This window comes from Hirundo rustica, chromosome 3 (genome assembly GCF_015227805.2).
Source record: "Hirundo rustica isolate bHirRus1 chromosome 3, bHirRus1.pri.v3, whole genome shotgun sequence".
In the NCBI taxonomy this organism is placed as follows: domain Eukaryota; kingdom Metazoa; phylum Chordata; class Aves; order Passeriformes; family Hirundinidae; genus Hirundo; species Hirundo rustica.
The window spans coordinates 63,568,545-63,590,674 of NC_053452.1; the positions used below are offsets into that span (position 1 = coordinate 63,568,545).

Genomic DNA, 22,130 nt, shown 5'->3' on the forward strand with positions numbered 1-22,130 from the left:
TGTAATAATTTCCTTCTCTGCAGAATAAGCGGCATCAGAATTCCTGAGTTCATGACAATTCTGAGTCAGGTGTGGAAGCCCACAAACACAACCACAAGCCTAGGGGAGACAGCCTTGACCAGCAATTTTTTATCGATACAATACAGGTGATGCACTCCAGAATCAAATGTGTGTTGGAGACCTGAGAGAAGTTCATGCTCAGGAGGTAATCTTGCAGCTCTGAAGTTGATCAAAGGTTGAATGTTTTCTCACATAAGTGGAGTGAAGGTTTGACTGCACGTGTTAGGCAGCTGTTGTTTTCTTCTGTTAAATTGGCAACAGGAGGAAAGTGAGGAGGAAGTGACAAGATTTGGGTGATGCTGACAGCAAAGGGATAAAGCAAAGAAAGAGAACTAAGAGCAGTGGAAAGAAATATTGCTCATTTCACTGCCAGTACTTGACCTTTCCTTTTCCAGTTCTTTCTTCCTGACGTCTAGGGCTCACTGCATGTTGTCTCAAGTAACACCCTGCTGCCTACAGGTCATTTGTTGGATGGCTTTATTGGCCATCTAGAAAAGCTGCTAACAAAGCAATTCAGAGAGTTAGTAATAATTATATCAGTGAAGCAATAACATGTAATTTGCAAGACATTCCAGTGATGCTAAAATTTCTTTTATGCTCTAAAAATAATATTTCTTTCTTTGAGTGGAAAGGTAAAGGATTATGTGGCCTGCACTGAAGCATTTACTTGACATTTTTGCCCACAAGCCAACTAAGTAAGGAAAAAGCAGAGATATAATGTTAAAATAGAAGCATATATCTGCACTGAGAATCAATACAGCCACACAAGCAAAGGTTTTTAAAAGAGATGTAGAATATATTGACAAAACTAGATTTCTGCTGCTATAGCTTAAGTCATTTTCATTACTGGGTTTCAGATTTATTTTAATATAATAACATAAACATCTACATTTTTGCTGGTAAAGTTATACAGCTGGGGGCAGGAAAATAAAGTAATTCCACAGACATGCATAATGGCATTCCATGAATCTTCATATCCTTATTCCAAGGAAATCCACATATTCTTTTCTCGTATTTCACACCCCCCATCCTTGGAAATGTTTCATCTATATAGATGAAACATTATTTGCTTGCCATACTTTTCAAAATATTTCTGACACAAATCCATACAAATCTAATGGAAGGTACAATTCAAAAATATCCGGGCTTAAAACAAGGCAACTTTCTGATATAGTTAGTCACTAGTTTTGATAGCTGTCGGTCCTGCCTAATTTACTTGGGTTCCTTTATGGTAGCTTATGCATACATTTTTTAGCCTGAGAGACAAAATGAGGGAATAAAAAATATTGTCTGGGTGAGTGCGCACATGAACAGAGACTTGTCAAACGCTAGGCCAGGTAAGATGTCCCTGGTGAGTCCACAGCACTCTAGTAAGGAGAAGCAGTTGTGCTGATGTTTTCACTGAGATACTGTTGGGATTTTCCTTTCCTGCCTCTTTCTGTGATGGCATTTGACATATGGCCCTATGTTGTTCAATTACACATCTCTTTTCCACCTCAGATAGGATTTTTCATTTATTTGTCGTTTACCATTCTTCACTATAATTATACTTTATTCATCCTTCCACATAGTCTTATGTTATTACTTTTTATCAGGGATTGGAAAAATTTAGTCTGGAGAAGAAGTTTAATCAGCACAGAGCCTGGCTTAGAATGAGTTTTCCATTTTAAATGGGCTGGGGGTTGGTTGCTGATATGGTTTTTCCCATGCCCTGAAAATGTGTTTAAAACTATGCCATTTGATTAACTAGTAAAGTCTGAGAGTAGCTAGCAGATTCAATTATGGATTCAAATTATGCAACTAAATTGGTCTAATTTTTAAAAGTGATGAATGAAGTGCATTAAAAGAAAGGGATAATAAAGGTCTAAAGAAGAATTGGCAAGGATTCTATTAATTAAAACTCAATGAACAAATGCATACCCTTTGCGTGAAGGGGTGCACAGCTACAAATACATTGATTTACATAAAAAATCCAACTTGACATAATGTTTACATTACGCTGGGTTTAATTTCCTACATATTTGAAATCCATTTAAGTACATGTTAATGATGACAGGAGATATCAGAAATCTGCTCCTAATATTGCAACAAGCAATAACTCTATTAACTATATTAGGGTGAAGTGCCTTTTCTGGAAGACAGAAAGCTGCTTAAAAGCATATTGAAAATCTGTACAAGATATAACGTTGTCTGACAAGACGTGAAGCTGTCTGACCCTAATTGTGACTTTTGCTTGTGTCAGGAATAGCTCAGCAAGGTACAATGATAAAGTTGCTTTCTAAGAACCCTCAGGAGAGGATGACAAGAGTTGCAAGTGCTGTGCCCATAGACCAGCTCTCAGAGCCATCCATAGCATCAGCAGTGTTTCCATGGGGGTCACATCACCCTTCCACACACCCTTCCATGGCCCAGAAACATGAAGACAGGAGGACACATGAAGCTGCAAAATCACCTTATTGGTCTCTGCTATAACTTCCACTTCTTTGGATCAGGCTATGCTTAGATGCACCTGTGTTGGTGAGGTTTTAATTCCATCTCCCTCTTTTCAAGGATGGAAAGCCCCTACTCCAATCCAATTCTTTGAAATGATTACCTGTTTCAATGTGGACTTTCACACCTCCCTTGCAGACAAGACCTCAGTCTTTGCAGGTACTTTCCTGCACTGAGAAAGCGCCCAAACACATTGTCTTGCACATGAGCCATGGCCCAAACCTATATCTGCATTTTCAGTGCATTTCTGTTTCAAGTGGAAGGAGTATCTAAGAACTCAGTGTCCCTCTGGAGTAAGCTTCTTTCTACCTTTGTCCAATAACTAAAGACTTAATACCATTGCTCAGCAAACTAGATAAGGACCTGCATAGCAGCATATCAGCTCTTTTCATCCAGCCTTCTTTTTTTAATATTTTTATTTGCCTTTTTGTTTAATTTATTTTTAACTGATGAGCTTATTCTCATCAGTTGCTAAAACACTGCCACACTTTCCTGCAGCTGGTGAAGAGAAGTACCTGCTTTCATGCCTGCAAAGCACAGAGCTAGCTCCTCAGGGACAGCCTTTTTCTGATAGATGCAATGTGCCTCTTCTGCAAACACTCAATTCCATTTTCAAGATGAGAGATTTGAGTTTCAAATGTTCTCACAAGTAAATCTCCAACTGTTTCAATTTAAAGTATTTTCAGAAAATAATTTATTTTTAGTTTAATATTTGTAGGAAATAAAAAGTGGGAAGCTTCAAGTCCGTTGTGGGTGAAATTTAAATGTCAGAGCTCAGAATGAGGAGGTTAGGATGATTGGTGAGGTGGGGCTGGAGGCTGAGGGAGGCACACCCATTGACAAGGCAAAACAAATGGTTTTTGTCAAAATCATGGTGAGACAGCTTGTGTTGCACAGGTCAAACATTACCCTAACCAAATAATTTTCAGTTCCTAGCACAACCTTTGACCGGTAAGACTGTCACATAACAAAGAGGACAGTTGGTAGCCTGTGAAAGGATGCTGCCTCCTGTCAAAAGAGTCCTTGATTCACCCAGTTTAAAAGCTGCTTTTCCCACAGTCTTTCCGGCAGCCCTGCTTCCTGCTTCAGAGACTCCATCTCTTGGAAATAGCCTGTCAGGTCCCATCTGTTTTTTTTTTTGTGAAGCTGCCAGCCCCCTGAGAGAGGGTCCACCATTCCAATCTCCTGTCTGATGCTGGAAAACCAAAGGGGAATAACCTCTGCAATCTGTCAGAAATTGGTTTTTTGAAAACAAGGACTCTGCTTCAGAGAGCTGCAATCTACCACACTTAGAGGAAAATTAGTTTTCTAAGTACAGTGCTTTCTTCTGTTGACTGCTTCAGCCCTCTGTGTCTGCCTGTGCTTCTCCTCGCGGTGAGGCTTGTGGGAGCTTAAACCTAAATAACTCATTAACAAACAAAATCCAGCACACTATATTTCTTATTCCAGCAGGTATTGCGAAGGGAAGGAAACAATGACAAAGTAACTTTCAGAAAACTTGCTCTTTTAATGATAATAAAACTGCTTGAGCACTAAGCAGGCTACAGCTGGTATAATTAACAGCTGTTACATTTGTCAGTATCTCAAAAATGATTAGCAGGTATCCTAGTTGATTTGAAAAGTTCATTAATCATTGGAGGCTTTCCTTCAAATTGACTTATCAGTCTTAATGTGCCTTCACTATTGCTTTATGGAGGGCAATAATATTAAACTGAGTATTATAAACATAAAGAAACCAACATCGTGTACCCCAATGGACTTAGCATGTAAATAACAAGACAAACATGCACAGTAAAGACAGCATGGAACAAAAGCTGAGAAGAAAATATTTGCTGTGAGAACGAGACAGCAGAGAGTTCCAAAGCGGTTTTTGGAACAGAGAGTAGTTTCTAAATGGAGTGGAATGGCTAGAAAACAAATGGAAGTTGTATGACAAGGAAAAAGATTAAGGTTCTTGTAGTCAGAATCTTTTACATAAATTTGAATTTTTCAAAAGCTTTAAGATAAACATGGGGTTTTAGGGGGATTCAGCAAAGATGGTGAAAGGTGAAAGAAAAACTGCACCATTTTGCATAAAGAACAAAGACAACAAGAGAAAGGCTAAGGAAACAAAGTTTTGGAAGTGAAAAACTGAACCCTTGGGAAATGATAGAAAGAGGACATACAATTTAATGAGCTAGAGCATCCCCAGTGAGAGAAGGGAAGAGGAGAAGTAGCCTAGTGTGCATGGAAAAGTTTCAGAGGTGAGAAGAGGACTTTCAAGTGATTAAAGAGCACAGGATGGGTGGATTTTCTTGTGGCTTTTAGTTGTTTTGTTTATTTTTGTTTTGTTTCCTTTCTCCTGGAAAATGAAACAATTTGATACTTTCTTAAAGGATGGCCCATTCTCCAGCAAAAATTATTTCTCATAATTCACACCAGAGTATAGAATTGCCCCAATAAATTCATTAGGGGAATGAGTTACCTTCCAGATTAGTCTGACACATTGTTCATTGGCAGTGTCAGAGATTGGGTTTTGAAACTGATGGACCCCTGAATTATTCTGATGTCTGTATCATGTCTACAGAACATCTTTGCTGATTTTATACAACTTCTTACCCAGACAGCAGAGACTGGGTCTGGGTCTGAAGATGAATGCAGACAAATGAGTGACACAAGGCATAAATCTTGACAATTTCTTTGCATGTTATATTAATGTTCTACTGCACATGGGCTAAAGATGTATGCAGTCTGTATGCACTGCAGTGAGTTCTGCTTCAGTCATTTCATACGCTCACACACACACACAGATGTATGTTGCATAGATGCATATTCTTGCTTCCTCCATTTGCTCTTCTCTGCACAGTCTCTACCTTGCTACAGCAGAGGATCATTTTTTGTGGGGGTCCTGCATACTAGTTCATAAGTAGGAATAGATGTCAGCTTCAAGAATCCTAGCTGACCTCGTGCTACTTTGAAGCAGGGCTAGAGGCGCTGTCATGTCCCCTTTCTGTCTAAACAGTAGAGATGTGAGTGAAACTTGCTACTAAATTTTAGAGCAAAATGCTGAAGTACTTTTCTAAAACTATGCCAGCTTCTGCCAGATATTCTTAAAGCTTAACATCTATTTATACTTTAAATCTTGAGTACTCTTGCACTATTGAAACTCTTCTCCTTGTTAGATCCCAGAGGTGGAGGGAAGATATTGCCATTGCTGCCAAAGTTTTTACTCAAGTTGCCTAGGCAAAAGAGGTATTTCTTTTCTTATCCTGAATTTCAATGTCAGTTGAAAGCCCCTGTTACACGAAAATGGTGCAAAATTTTGTCAGAAAGTGAATTACCAAGACAGACACTTCTACTGAAAAAGCAGAACAAACTCTGAAACATTGGGATAATTTGTGCGCAGTTATTCCAAGGTATCAGCAAGCAGACGCTATTTGTATGGAAAAGTAATTATCGCAGGAAAAATGTGAGCCTTGTAAATGTAGCACATATTGCTTTCCTATGCTTTTTATGTAATTGGTATCATTATGCAACATAATGACACCAATTACTTAAAAATTAAGCACACAATAATGCATACTTCATAGTTATTATATTCAGATTGAGTTCCTATCTGCAGCACATCAGGGCCAGACGTCCTTTAATAAATTCTACATGTGCCTTCAGTATTTTCTCTAGGGTTGTATTTTTTAATACTTACTCTTTAAGTGGGGAATCTCAGGCATGAAAAATTAAAAAGGTCAATTTTATGATGAAACACATGAGCCTGGATACTCTAAGCAGCACCCTAGACTGCAGAAGCTAATTGCTTTTTTGACAGAAGAACTCTCTTAAGTGCTCATGCTGGAAACAAGTTCACGTGGAAAACAGGATACAACTCTACCCTGCTTCCAAGCCTGCTGGGATTTGTAGAGATGAGTGACGCTGTGAAAAATAGAAATCACCTGGAGCCTGTTAATATTATAATCAAGTGAAAGCACAATTACTGCTGTCTTAATCCATCTGTCTGTATGCATCCTCTCCACTTCCAATCACCTGCTTTAGTCACAGGTGTATTATTATTGAGATGGCATTAAAAAATCCAAGCCATGCATGTTCCAAATTGCTGTATGCTCTTCCACATCAGTCTGTCTGTCTCTGTAGCTTTAGTGCAGCCATTTGTCAAGAAGGAGAGCAAAGATCCCAGACTGCATGAAGTAAAGCCAAAGTACCTTTGTGTGTGGAGGCTGGCTGAATGACACCCAAATTTAAGTTAGCAGGTTGCAATTTTGACGAGTGCCATTTATGTTAAATGAAGGGGGAAAAAATCAAACAAATGTACTGAATTCTAACAACTCATGTGGAGCTCAGTAATGCTCAATAGATGGCATGTCACATATCTGGAACACTAAGGTAGCTTTGGTAAACAAACATAAATTTGTAGATTATGATGGCAGTTCTGCAAAAACAATCTGACATGATATTATACTTAGTTTTTGATTTCACCCTGAATGATGCTTGACAGCCTAAGTGATCAGAGTGACAAGAATTCTACATGGTAAAATCAAATTACAACAGCAACAGCATCAACAATCAAGCAAAAACAACTGCAACAAACAACACAAGTAGTAACTTAATTTAGAATAAGAAAATGATAACTGAAATAAGGGTATATTTTCAAATTTCAGTAGGCAAGCTATAGGGAGGAATGTTGGATTCTTCAACAATGCAGACAGCTCACAATTTCCAGCTAATAGCTCTTTTTCATGTGGAACATGTCTATCAGACATTCTTTGAAAAAGCTGAATATTACTCACCATGCGAGTCTCTGATTTGCTAAATGTTTTGCATAGAAAAATACTAGGTCCTAGGATTCATACAAAAAATTCTTGATCTCTAATCAAAGAGATTCTTAGAAGACATTTTGAAGATCATCAGAAGAACAGGCTTTGAAGGTAATTGTAGATATTGGAAAAGAATGGCAGGTTCTTGTACACCCCCTTAAGATATTAAAAATAAAACTTTAAAAAGAGCTAGCTTTCCAGAAGTGATGATAAACACACTTTTGTGCACAAACCAGGAGTTAATATGTAATCTCTCAGCAGTTTAAAACTGCTTGTTCTTTTCCAGTTGGCAGTCTGTTTGGGAGAGAAAAAACCTTTTAACAGTCTTTCAGAAGAATGTTACTTTTCAATTTCAGAGAAGTTTTGTTTGAACACCTGAATTTAGAGGAAGATTTACAAACCTCCTGAATTGTCTATGCAGCTGCATATGCTGACTCCAAAATGCCACCAAATCCCTCTGTGAGGCAGCTAATGGCCTTAATGCTTCTCACACCGTCTTCAAAATTCCCCCTGAGACTTGTTCAAAGCTCCGAGCACTGAGTTGAGCTCTCTAAGGAGCTATGGATCAAATGGAGTCTGTTGCTCCTAAGTGTGTTAGAGCTGAGGAAGACACCTTTGCAAAGTACGACTCCAAGTTCAGACCTGTTCTGAGATCAGACTCCCCAGATCAAACCTTGCTTGAGTGCACAGTGACTGTTCAGTCCACTGAAGTAATCTGCCATCTGTGGCTGCCTTTGTCTAGAAATCCCTTGTCTGGAAATAGGTGGAATTAATTTTGTTTTTCTAGAAGTTCATGAATTCTTGTTAGTTATGGATCTCACCATCCACAGCAATTCCCAGTAAATGCACAAAAAGGATAATACCTTCATATGACTTTGGAAACAAACCTGTGGGATTTTTTTTTTTTTTCCCCTTGGTTTACATACAATTAGGTTTACACAAAAGGATATTTTTCAGGATAGAAAATGCAATGTACTGTGGAGGGATTTGGTTCATCCCCATATTTAAAAATTATAGCATTAAATGACTACTACTTCTGGTAATTTTTAGTGAAACTCTCATAGCAGTAATATATCCAGAATCAAAAAGAGAATTGAAATGCAGAATTTATTGCTTACCTATGTCTCAGATATAATCAATATAATAATTTTTAATGTGACTAACCTCTTCCAGTCAGTCAGATCTTCATATCTCATGTGCAGAAGACATTTGGAAAGATCTGATACTTTAAAAATGCCAATTTGTTTCGTTCATGTAGTTCACATTTCTGTAAAATTTGCTGCATCATTATATTTTGATGGTTGCAGCAGAAGGCAATAATCATGGCAAAAAAGAACAAATGGCCCGGGTAAAAATCTTTTCTTATGGTACACAATGATTTTAGAACGATCTTTACAAAACACAAAGCCACTGAAACCTAAAATGTAGGTTCAGACAGAGTACAAAACAATGATTTAGCAGATTAATGTTTTTGAAGGTGAGATCAATTCATGCAGTTTGTAACAGAAAATGTTTGCAAAAGTCCTCCGCAGTCTTTGAAATGTATCTGGGTTATGTATTTTGTACCACTGCTACCTAGCCACAGCAAATTTTCTGCAGGCGTCTCTAATGGAGAATCAGGAGGCTGCCATCTGAAACTGAGGCAAGCACCACCAGCTGATACAGCAAATGCCAAGTGGCTATTTAGCAGTGCCAGCTCATGATAGACTCACATAGAAAAACTACCTGCCCCCTCCTTCTCCCTTTTGTACCTAAATCTTCAGGAAACTAAATCACTTCCTAAAAGCAGGGATGGAGAAAGCAGTCTATTATTCCCAGGCAGACCACAAAGGATTGCCCATATTGACAATCTGTTTTGTGTAGGCAGACTGCAGAAGCAATAAATCCTGTTAACCTGTTCAAAGTCAAATGAAGACATTTAGAAAACAGAACTGCTATTACATGCAGTGGTGAAAGAAAAGCATATCAAAGAAAGGTTAAATGGATGCACCAACATTAGATTATGCAGTTACAACTGTAAAATCTCCCCAAACCTTTCTATCACCTGCTCTTGCCCTTCAGGATATTAATTATATCCCCTTCAAGCTAATTAGCTGACCATTCAAATATTTTCTTCTGTTATGTCAGTGATAATTTTCAAGATAAAAAAAATCAGTTTCAAGCTAACAGGACTCTGTTGAAAGTGCTAATGTTATACCATGCTTTTGCTAACGCATGCTTCCTCTGTCCAAAACATACGGTATTTTGTGTGTACAGACCATTCTGGAGATTTACTGTAATTATGCCATGATGTGCTTATTGTTAGGGATTCGGCAGCCTTTCTGCCTCTCTACCTGTTTTGTTCGAGAGCAGCTGCTAGCTCCAAGCTGTTGCCTGCTTCCAATGGCAGAAGCTGAATGAAAGAGTGCTTTCCAGGGAAGACATGTTTTGAAACAGACATGCTGACAATAAACTGGTTCACTAGGGAGGTATAACGTTGACTGGATAAAAGTTGAGTAATCATTCTATGATAATTTGCTGAAACTGGGTGCAATTTGCTTTAAAATAGAATTTCCCTCTGCTGCTGATGTTGGACTTTGAGGACTTTTACTGATAAAAGTGTGGCATTTGCTTTTATGAAGTAGCTGATCTTTGGAGATTCATTAAACCTCATTATTTTTTCTTATGCATAAGTGACTGTTAATACTTATTCACTGAATGAGAGGAATGGGAATAATGGAGCTGTCTAAAGCAAGGCTTGACAGTGCTTCTCTTCCTTCAGTTCTCTCTGCTTGTCATGACTGAATGCACTGAATAACTGAGGAAAGCCTTGATAATCCCTTGGTAAAATGGTGAGCACTTCAGCTGAGGCTGCCCAGCATTGCCTGGATTTCTGTGCCTGGTTGTGATTGTGAATCAGATGTGTGCAGTCAGTCCAGCTCCTGCAGAGCCACTCTTCTGTGGGAGTGGGGAGGAGGAGCTGAGGATCCAGCTCCTTGTCAGTAGCCACTTCCCAGAGCACTCCCAGAAAACAGGGCTATCTGAACAGTAGTTTACCTAAATGGAACTTAGGGAATCCCATCCTAGTCCCAGATTTATTTTTCCTAATCCTTAGGAAAAGGGTATATGGAACAAGAAACAGTTAACTAATTAGGTAAAAAACAATAGTGCAAAAATGTCAGAGATTTCTCTGCCGTGTTCTTGTTACAGCCTTCTCGCTGGAAATGGCAGATATTAATATTTTATTGACTTGAACCTCTGGGGTAGATTCCAGATGTCACTACTTGATCATTGTGAACATATAAGGAAAAATAAATTCTGTCATGGCAATGTTGAATTCCCATCTATGGAAACAATTGTTACCAGAAGAGAAATGCTCCTGTGGCTTTGTAGATGGCTTTTTTCCTCTGGTTGTGATTATGCACACATGAACGATCTGTTTGCAGAAAACATGGATATACAGAAGTAAAATAAAGCAGAGGAAAAGTCACAACATTTCATTATCAAATTGTATACATTAAGAAATCTTATTTCCTTTACTGTGCTCAGACCAGAATAGAGGCTGACAAAGCTCAAAAGTAGAGTTTAAAGAATGCTGCCTGCTGGGAAAAAAAACAATGCTCCCATGGTGTTGAAAACATGAATCACTTTATGCCAGCCAGTTTCAAGCAGTTGGGAACTGCAAAACTGATGTCTCGATAGTGTTGTAGATTAGGTGAAAGGTGCTGCTCAGGGGCACACCTTGAAAGCCCCCAAACACATCAGAGGGACATTTATGTGCTCTCTACCTGCCCAACTGAAGATAACATCTATTAAAGAAGTGGTGAGAATTGGCTGATATCTACTGAGAATAAAAGCAAAGAACAGATAACCTCTGATTTTAAGGGAAAGAATTTTCTTCAGTTGGATGGAACAATGACTTTTTCACTAATGAATATTACCTGTCACTTAAAATCTAGGCTTCAGGTGGAAATTGCAGAAAATGTACAACAAAAAGACTCAATTTTCAATCTTGGGCACCATTTTCCTTAGAACTTTAGCACTGCAGAAGTCAGAGAGCCAAGAATCCTTAGGGTTTGTCTACAGAGGATCCTTATTCCATGCATTGTTTTGTATGCTACATAAACACTAAAAAATTAACACATATGATAAACTTTCCTCTCCCAGTACTAGGATTCCAATCCATGTTTCCTTCCTGAACTCCAAGGACAGAGTCCACAGCATGACTCAAACACTAGCTGGGGATCTAGATATCATTGGTAGTGTGCAATTGCCATGACATTGTGAACGTACAGAAGTGTATATAGCCATAGTATCAACTGAAATAACCTACAGACTGCCTTCTGGCCTAGAGACCAAATGGCATAGCACAGCTTATGTTCACACAAATGAGCTCTTTCTCTGCCTCAGAACAAGATGAGCAGATCCAAACTGGCTATCAGAGATGCTCCTTGGTTTGTGCTTTCCCTGCACCCATGGCCCAACAGAGCCCAGGACAGCAATACTGGTCTGGGCTGAATGCATGACAGAGAGTGTAGAATAAGTCAAACATTATGAATAATCATACTGCAGGTTTAAGTACACTGGCTAAGTTTAAATGTATGATGAAAGTCCAGAACCCAAGCTGCCAGCCAAAATATCTACCAGAAAACCAGATACTATGTTAAAGATCACTTGCCTGCACTTTAAATGAAGATCATGACACTGTTATGTTAGGACAAAGCATTACAGGGCTGATGCATTTTTCCAAAGGATCACATTCCTTCATAAAATACCCAGTGATCTCTGATTCTGAGATTGCAAGAGAAACTTAAGTTATCAAAAATATTGTGAACAGTTTTCTGACCCCATTAGCTTGGCCTGGTTCAGGCACTTATTCCAAGGGTTCTAGGGTGTACAGTTGCGTGAAAGCAAGGAACTTTTAATTTTTTTTTTTTTTTTTCTGGGAGGCAAAAGCCTTGTTCTGCTGTCCGTGCTAGAAAATATTGAAAAATTTGCAGAAATCATAATGTTATATAATTGTTTTTAATCGTACACACACTGAAGATCAGAGACATCTAAATACTTCCTAGATTCTTACTTTACTTAGACATAATTATAATTTTTAGTGGGGTAGTTAGCTCTACCAGAAGTACTCAAGTTGTATAATAGAATTTCAGGTATCTATCATTGATCAGCGCCTTCAGTACAGGTTTAGTTACAGCTGCTCACATTGTTTATCTTTGGTGAATTTTACAGACGAGATTTTCAGAACCATGGTACTGTGACCATGACTAAAGCTCCAAAACAGTTCATTCTGTTTTCGTAACACTATACTTTTATGTGCTCAGTTAATCTTCTGCTCAGGAAGCTGTGCTAACAAAACAAAAATGAAATATGAAGCATACTATCTAAAGTATACCATGCAAGTTTCACCACAAATGAAGTGAGGAAGTTGCTTATATGTTTTATGACTCTATATTATATTCAGGACAAAAATTCCCCTTAACTCATGAACTAAGTCCTTGTGCTTCCAGAACTACAGGGACCTTTTTTTGCGCTATGAAGCAAAATGGCAAATGCCTTTTAGATAAAGAAGAACAAGGCAGTACTCTAATATCAGCAGGAATACCACACATGGTGACACTGAGGTACAGCTGTACTGTGGATGGGGTTTTCAATATTTCCAACGAGCAGCCCTCATTTTTATTGTACCTTCAGAATCAGCTCAGCAATGAGGTTGGTGAACCTGACACATGACTATGAGTTTTCAGTATGAAGAGGTATTGCTTTTTGTTTAAATACATGTTGTAAAGGAATACTTATAATTACAGAAGCTTGTGCTACTTATTATTATTGCTGTTCTTCTCAGTACTATTCATACATCTCAAACAAGTGTAATAAGCTTTTTCTACCCTCTAAATTCCTTTGTGTCATGGTAAAAAGAAATGGACTAGGCTTTTATCCAGAATCTCTTCAAAGAGAGAGGCTTACAAAGACTAGGCAAATATACCCCAGTCCAGGTCATCTGACTTGTATATAGCTGGAAAATGTTCACATGCATTCATCTCATGCTATGACAGTGAAATAAAAACAGGACTATGCCAATACCAGAATGGAGGAATAATTTAAACGCCAGCTGTGGGAGGAAGCAAGTCAGCAAGTAAACATCACCAGTCAACACAGCACCACCCGCATCACACAGCCCCAGGACGGCCATGAGGCACTGAACCTGGGGATCCACAATCTCATTGCTCTGTCATACCACTACAGGCTCAGCCAGAATCAGAGTCCCCTGTGTGAAGGGTTACATATGAGATGGTCAAAACAAATTCTCAGGAAAATTCCCTCAGGCCTCAAAGTAATGAGTCCAATGTTCAGCTCTTTGTTTTCATAATTCCAACCTTGCTCAAAAAAAATCACATATGCTATTTGCCTTTCCTAGTGCAAGAACATCTGTGAGAAGCGGAACTGCTTCTGCCAGTCTCAGCTCATGCTGATGCTGTTGTCTTTCTCTCCATCAGGGAAATAAAACTTTCAGAGACCATGCTGTTTGCCTTGGTCAGGTAAGACTGTTTAAAGCTGACTTCTCTCTTCTGAGTTGGAGAAAACTTGTTTTCAGACAATTATATAGCTTAGCTTTATACAAACACAGCTCATTAAGAAGGGAAGCTTTTAGGGAAATGAATGAGTACAATTCTACTGACAAAGCTCCCTACTCATTATGAAAAACACTTATGCTTTGATGTGTAAAATTCAGTTTTCTGCAAGAAGTAGTGAAGAAAAAATGGTAAAATTTGATAGAAGCAATAACAGATAATGCATATAGACATAAAAAATCTCTTATAGCAATCCTTCAAAATACTAATGATAAATGCTTTAGCATTATTGTCAAACAGAGAAACAGCAATATACTGTGGTCTGAGCCAATGTCAAAGATGCCTGAACTTGATGCCTGCCTGCTAACATGGAAAGACTGTGTTATTAAGTTAACACTTTATAATGATTCATGCCCTCTTCACATTGCGCTGATTTTGCCCAGTCCCACAATGAAAAAAAGACTTTCTTAAGTACCAATCTATATCATTAAGAATCAATTTTCTTTCAACCATTGTATTGCCCTAGAAAAGAACTTTTCCTTAATTAAATAATGTTATTTTTCTCCATTAGGTTCAAAGAGTCGAAAGCTAATTACATGAGCTCTCCTCTCCTTTCTCACATATAAATATTCTCACCCCTCAAAAAGCACAGGAAGGGGCAGCTGATGTGCAAGGTATGTGAGTATAGGAGGCTGCTGTCAGAAGGGAGGTGCAGGAACAAAATTAGCAAGGACAAATCTAAGAATAGGCTTTTATGTGAAAGATGTGCTTCCTGCACAAGTGAAGACCTTTATATCAGGTAAAAGGACTGGAAAACTAAGAACACAGCATTAGGTTTACTGCTGCATTTGATGTTTTCCAAGAGCTTTGCTGCATTTTGTTTTTTTCCCAACATATCACACTATATATTTGGACCACAGGAATGGAATATACTGGTTTATTAGCAGAACCCAAGGGTTATATCAATAGGTGACTCTTCCTAAAAGATGAGTATTATCCATCAGAGCACAGTGAAGGCTGTTACTACAGTACAAGTTCCTCTGCAGCTCTGTCAAAGGGACTTGCCTGTTTAATTTTAGCATTTCAACTTGGACTAGGCAGGGCCATCCTCTGTGTTGTTTGATTCCACTCATGAATATTTTGGGACACACAGAAATACTCTTTTGTTGTTTGCCTCATTCTTAATGACATTATTAGTTAAGCAGCTTTTATTTTCCATGCATTTCTGTGACTGCTTCCCTCATCTCTCCTGCCTTTTCTGTTTTGCCTCTCCTCCTATCATGCAGTCTGTCCTGCTGATATATCTGCTGCCTGATTCTTTTTATCTTGCTCTATCATTTGCTGGTGTATCTGGAGGAACTTTTTTCTCTGCTCAGGTCTTATCAATATCTTCCCAAATAAAAATAAAATGAAAGCCACAAGAAAAAAAAAAAAAAAAAAAAAAAAAAAAAAAAAAAAAAAAAAAAAAGGATCAAATGTACTTCCCTTGCAGAAGGCTTGTTTTCCCTTCCTGCTCTAAATGCAGGAGCTCTAAAAGCTCTCTTTTTAACCTTTGGTGTCCTGCTGATAACCTCTTGATCTCTCACTCTGTGAGTCTCAGCTTCTGAGGAGCATCCTGCCTCTTCTCCTGTGCCATGTTTTCTCCTTGCTCCTGAAAATGCTCACTACTGAGATTATTTTCCACCTCTTGCTTTAAATCCTCCATTTCTTCTCCTAGTTTCTTCCAGTGAAATTCAGCTACTTCATTCTCCTGCAAGACTCTCTGCTGCCTGTCCCATCTGGCTTGTCAGTATGAGAGTGCACTGCTGATGAGGCGCCAGCCTCTTGTCAGTTACTTCCTAAGTTTCAAACTTTCATACACTACTGTCTTTTGCTGCTTTTTAGGATAGTTTTCCAGCAGACAAAATTTTTCAGAAGTTTACTCATTCTGAATCATAGGACTTTTTTATCATGCCTACAGGAAAGCTGACAATGGTCAAACAAGAGGTCCAATGAAACTCCAAACTAGTATTCCCTCTCTGTCTTCCTGGGTTTTTTCCTGCTTTCCTTTCCATATAGGCTGTCTGGCTTGTTTTATGCTTTAAAGGTTACTTCTTTTGGATGGGAACCATTGCTTTTTTTTTTCTAATCTTATGTCCTCAGCAATGTTGAGGGCCTTTAAGTGTTTGAGTAACCTATTTGGGAATGGAGGTCTAAAACACAGGTAGACAGTTGAGTAAATATATTCTTGTAAAAGTATACCTTTACTGAGTACTCCTATCCCTCGACCAGAACATGATAGTCATTTAAGGCCACCTGTGCTATGCTATTATTAAAGATTTTAAGACTATTGTATTCTAATTATTAATCCTTAAGAGAAGCAGGGAACATAAATGCTATTCTACTGTTTGAAGTGCTTAAATACATATACAGACCACCTTTCCATAATATAGGATTACCTACAAAGTTTAACGGAATTATCCTGGCAGCATCTTCCTGAAATAGTTAAGAACCACTGTTTGTATAATACAGACAATAATTGGCATGGATTAAGCGCCTTGCCAAAGGTCTTATGGTAAGTCTGCAACAGAGCAGAGATTTCAATGCTGTCGCCCTACCTTCAGAGCTGTACTGTTGCATCTTAATAACACAGTTATGTTTCATGGTGTTTTAAATCAATCTGACAGCATCAGGGCTTCAAAGGTATTGTGCATGATGCAGACTTTGCAGAAATCCAAACAGTGTACATTTACTGTAAATACTATGGATGGGTAATTACATATTACAAATTTTGAAGCATGAAATAATAATTTTAATGATTGCACGAAACATATACTCAAGTACAAATACAGGAAGGAACAAAAAGAAATTAAGACTAATATATAGCACATAAAAATCAGTGACAGGTTCACTTTGAAAATGGTCAATACTTTTATGTAACAGTTTACTTATGGTTTTATTTATTTGGTATGTAAATTACCATCAATAATGCAGATGTAGTACATAAAAAATGCTTTTCCTGCTCTTGTTTTACTGGAATAATAATCAGTTCATCTTTTCAAGGGCTAAATAACTAAAACCCATACTGGCTAAGGTGATGCTTTCACATTAGTCTTATACCCATAACTCAGGCACTTATCTCCATTAAAATCAATAGATTTTTGAGTGTGCGAGAAGTAAAAGACAAGCATACTAAATACTTTTAATCCTGTGTTGGCAAATAGATATGTAATTCTGTTACACTTATCTCCAAGGCTGATCTCTAATTCGCGTATTTTCAGAGTTTTGATCTACAAATGGGTTTTAATTTGTTGACTTTTGCAAGAACAGACTGGTGGGAGTGAGGGCAGGTCATGGATAATCAAAGAGTAAAACAAAGACAGAAGAAAGATACAGAGAATCGAAGCTGAATTTCTGTATGAAATGCAATTAACATTATAATTCCCTTGTATCACAAAAAGACCTTACTCTACCGGGTATCCCCCATATTCAAGGGCTTTTTGAAAGCTTCAAGAGATCTCTATCTGTGCAAACAGTACAGAGTCTTATGAAATAAACATGAAAAATTTAGGCATTCTTTTCTCTCTCTTCTGCACTTGGAAAGAGGCACAGAGAGATGAAATGACTTTCAAAAGAACATTGTGATAGATCTGGAAGCAGAACCCTCTGACCTGAACTGCAGCTCAGGGCCTAAACTGAAAACCTTCTCACTTTCTCTTATAAGACTTATAAATTCAATGAACTGTGGAAATTAAGAAAATTGTGCATAGGCTATCTAGGTAGGATTAGACATTGCTTTGTGTGGATGCTTGAGAAACTGCCAGCTTATAACTCTTTCAGCTGTATGACAAAAAGCTGGGATGCAAATGTTATTTATACACAGAGCCAATGACTACCTTAGGTCGTGACAGTACACGCCAAGATTAACAGTGGTGCAGCACCTGCACCGTGTCCCTCCCAAGCACTGCCCTCCCCACGGTGAAGTGGAAGCTATACCTTCTATTGTTTAGAGGCAGGAACTTTCAGTCAGCCTCCACTCTGCAAAGACTATACAGAATGGAACTCAAATAGTTGCAAATCAAATCCCCATTAGTACCACTGACCTCATCCTTTACCTGGAATAATTCTCTCCAGAGATCAGTCATTTAAGTATATCTATCCTTGATAACCCAGTAGGCCTGAAAATGAAATAGCTTCTCTAATGCAAGCAACAAGAATCAATAGCCTTTAAACACACAAGGACATTTTATTGTCTGAAGCGTATGGCTATATGAGTCATGCCATCTCTAGACCAGTTCATTTTGGTAATTTGTAGACATAAGGACAGGCAGAGTTGTGGTCCTTGCTGAGCATATCGGATGGGCCAGATACTCAAGACTTGCGAGCTCTGTTAATGAGGTTTCCCTGGGAGAGAAGCATCTAATGGAGAGTATGTGAGCACAGGCTACATTAAGGGTTAGTTCTGGCCAACAAAAATATTGAATTAGTTGTGGCCAAAATGATGCATTTTTTTTCTGCATATATCAGCAAACGTCTAAACAGTAATTTCTGTCAAAGTGTGATGAAGCTAAGATCTCACCTTTTCAGATTCAGCTATGATACTGATCAAGAATTGGGGAGGGCAGGAAATGAGGGAGTTGTTCTATGGAAATACAGAAGCACAGATTCACAGAATTGTTAGAGTAGGAAGGCACCTCTGGAAATAATCTAGTCCAACTCCACTGGCAATACAATTCCATAGGAATTCCACTGATTAACACAAGGAAAAAAAAAGGGGGAGGTATATATTAGAAGGAGGCCTTAGATATTAGGAGATTTGGAAAGTCTGTACCTCTCAAGTACCCCATCCACTGGGGAAAAAAAGAGGGAAATGTGGCTGGGAAATCAAGATAAAAAGGAGGCTGAGTTGTCTTACTCTTTGAGAGACCCCATGGAAAATGCCCATGAACCTCCCCCTTTATTCAAATAAAGTAACAGAACTCCTCTGTCTTATCTTTGGACATAAACCTCTGGTGTTTGTGGATTAATTTTCCTGACACAAACAGTATCTGCTCTTCTTATTTTGTGTTACATGTCACTGAGCTTTACCAGTCAGTTCCTGTTTCCCATTTAATCACATTTAATATGGGAATGAATTTACACTAGCATTTCTATTAGGAAAAATAGCCACAATAGGAAATGTGAAAGTGATGTAAACAGTAGTAAAGCACAGGGTTTGGAAAATTGACCCATACTTATGCTATGCAGCTCTTTACCTGAGATAATCATATATATAGTAACATGAATGGGAATATAACACAGATACAGTTAGCTACAGCTAGTGGATTACTAATGGCTTGTCATTTTGAACCATTACTCTGACTTGAAAAGAATGAACTTATCCAAAAATGCAGCTCTTTTTAAACACAGACATACAACCTTGTTGAATCAGGAACAGAACTGAGCTTGAACTACATATAGCTTGAGTTTCTTGTTCATAATCCATTACATAAATAAATAAATAAAAATAGCCTGGTTATCTGTTTTTGAAAGCTCGAGGGTAGGAGGACTCTGCAGAAGGATCTGGGCAGTCTGAATCAATGGGCCAAAGCTGATTGTATGAAGTTCAACAAGGCCAAGTCCAAGGTCCTGCAGCTGGGTCACAACAACCCCAAGCACTGCCACAGGCTGGGGACACAGGGGCTGGAAAGCTACCTGTTGGAAATGGACATGGGGGTGCTGGTCAACACTAACTGAACATGAGCTTTCTTGCCCACGTGGCCAAGAAGGTAAATGGCATCCTGTCCTGGATCAAGGGAAATCAAGCTTGCACCAGGGGCACTTTACATTGGATATTAAGAAATATTTCTTCACCAAAAGATTTGTCAAGCACTTCAACAGGATGCCCAGGGCAAAGGTGGAATTGCCTTGCCTGGGGGTATTTAAAAGATGTGTAGATGTGGCACTTAAGTAAAGGCTTTAGTGTTGGACTTGGAAGTGCTGGCTTAAGGATTGGGCTTGATGATCTTATAGGTCTTTTCCAACCAAAATGATTCTATGAAACTAATTCCATGAGTCAAGCTTGAGTGATAAAAAATTCTGGGAACTAGATAGGTGGAAAAGCTGCCCTCTTTTTGGATAACTGTGAGCTCCACTATACATTTTTTCCCCTGAGCAAACAGTTTTCATCCATTATAAATTTTCTGCAGTGCAACAGTGGATTCTTGTACTCCTAAAAAAGATTTAAGATCATGGGTTTTGATTTTCATATAAGTGTAGGTTTTTCGGGAGGGGAGGGAAAACCTCTCCCATTGTAGTCTAGTGTCTATTAATTAATACGGTTAAAGACAAGTTGATGAGATTTGAGTCCTGTGAAAGGATCAGTGAATCTATTTTTACTGTTGGTTTGTCTTTCATATTCAATTTCACATTTAATTTGGCTTTCACAACAATAGCTGTAACTTGCTATTGTGTCACAACATATATTATAGTATCAGGAAAACAGAGGGTGTCTTGTCAGTACTTCTTAGTGCAACAATAAATAAGTATGTTGGAAATTTTTGCATGCAGCTACCTTGAACTGGCTGAATGACAACTGAGCGTCATAAATAAACTAAGCCAGGATTTGTGAATGAATGCCACAATCATCCACTATTCCAGTATAGACAGGAAGAAATCCTGAAAAGATGAAGTTATTTGTAAACACTTACTGCAAGAAAGATCTGAAGAGAACTGTGAGCCACTTCTATGTACTGATATTCAAGGAAACAGCCCGAGACAGTGATATAACGATGATCCTCTGGTGCCCAGTCGGGTGCTGGGGTTACTGAGGTCACGCTGCAGCCCGGCCCATTCTCCATCCACCAAGAACGGTGCATTGAGATGTTAAAGGTCAGAATGAGATCTGTTTCCTGCAAAAGAACAAGAGAATAAATAATACATGGGGATGGTACTCTGGCATCTAATGCCTCAGCAAGAGATTTCACAGCAGACATAAAGAAGCAAAGAGCTGCAATAAAACTGCACTGTCACATGAAAGTTAATAGAGCTTGCCTGCTGCAAGGAGAAGTAGCTGTATCTTGTCAGACAGAAATGCTTTGGAACAGAAAAATAATCCTGCAAGCCAGGATCTGCTCCTAGACATCATGGCAGTCTAGACTATAGCACTCATTTCTGTTGATTGCCCATTTTCCAGTGGATACCATAAGGATTGATGGCCCACGTTTTGTTGGTCTGATTTTCCAAACTATACAAGAATCCCCCAGAATCAAAACTTCGTACACTTTAATATACACACATCATCTGCAAGAATTTTTTCTCTCATGGACCCAGTGAGGAAAACCTATGGTAGCTCTACTGAAATATTGGAGAAGGTTGAAGAAAAGGATCCTGTACATTTGCTTGCAGGCAAATCTCTTTATAATGCCTCTCCCTGATTTCTAATTTCCTAGGATCCTCTAAGGAAATAGTGAGTGTTGCCTTGTCTAAAGACTACTGGGCTAGTTAAAAAGGAGGGGCAGAGGCATGCAACCTTTACTTCCCATACAGCTAGTACGATGGAGTAACTAGTCAGCCGTGCCTTCCATTAGGATTGCATTTATAAATAATTCATTAAGGATTAATAAATTATTAATATACATAATAAACAATACTATGGATATTACTTTCATAAATTATACGTGGTTGCACATTACTTGAGGGTGTTACACATAGCTATAACAAAACTATGGACTCTGTGGATTCTGTAATAGCTTACAGTGTTTACCAACATTTTATAAATAATTTATAACTGTAACCTCTTGTAAAGTGTCACTATCTACTCTGTGTGCACATGTGCTCAGTCATGCAAAAAAAAAAAATTTCTTTTAAGTAATGTCTTTGCAGAGCCAAAATCTCCCCACACTTAACCTACATTTTTTTTCAGCCGGTTGATGTCATTAATAATTAAGATTCTCATAACGATTTTAAAATGTAACTATTTAATTAGGCTTACTGTGCCAAAAAAAAAAAAAAGAATGTTATTCTGTAACAGATAAGTTGTATTCACGTTTCCTTCCCTTCAAAATAGCCATTTTTTCAGTCCCACTTATTTCACCTTCTTGCACTAACTTATGAAGAGGTAACTCCATGCAGAGAGGTTTTGGATAATGCCACATGTCAGTTGATCTGTGATTGCACTTGACAACACTGCAGTGTAGCTTATGTTTTTTCTCTAATTTGTACTTTTGTACCAAAAGTATGGACATTTTTTACATTTAAA

General features: G+C 38.3%; 1 protein-coding gene across 4 annotated transcripts in view; it reads right to left on the reverse strand.

Annotated features, from left to right (window-relative positions):
• Positions 1-22,130, reverse strand: part of NKAIN2 (sodium/potassium transporting ATPase interacting 2) — a 541,992-nt gene that overhangs the window by 59,242 nt on the left and 460,620 nt on the right. For all 4 annotated transcript variants that reach the window (XM_040060587.1, XM_040060586.1, XM_058420062.1 and 1 more), the window contains exon 4: positions 20,581-20,781. In XM_040060587.1, the coding sequence (XP_039916521.1) occupies positions 20,581-20,781 (201 nt within the window). The remainder of the gene's footprint in view (positions 1-20,580; positions 20,782-22,130) is intronic.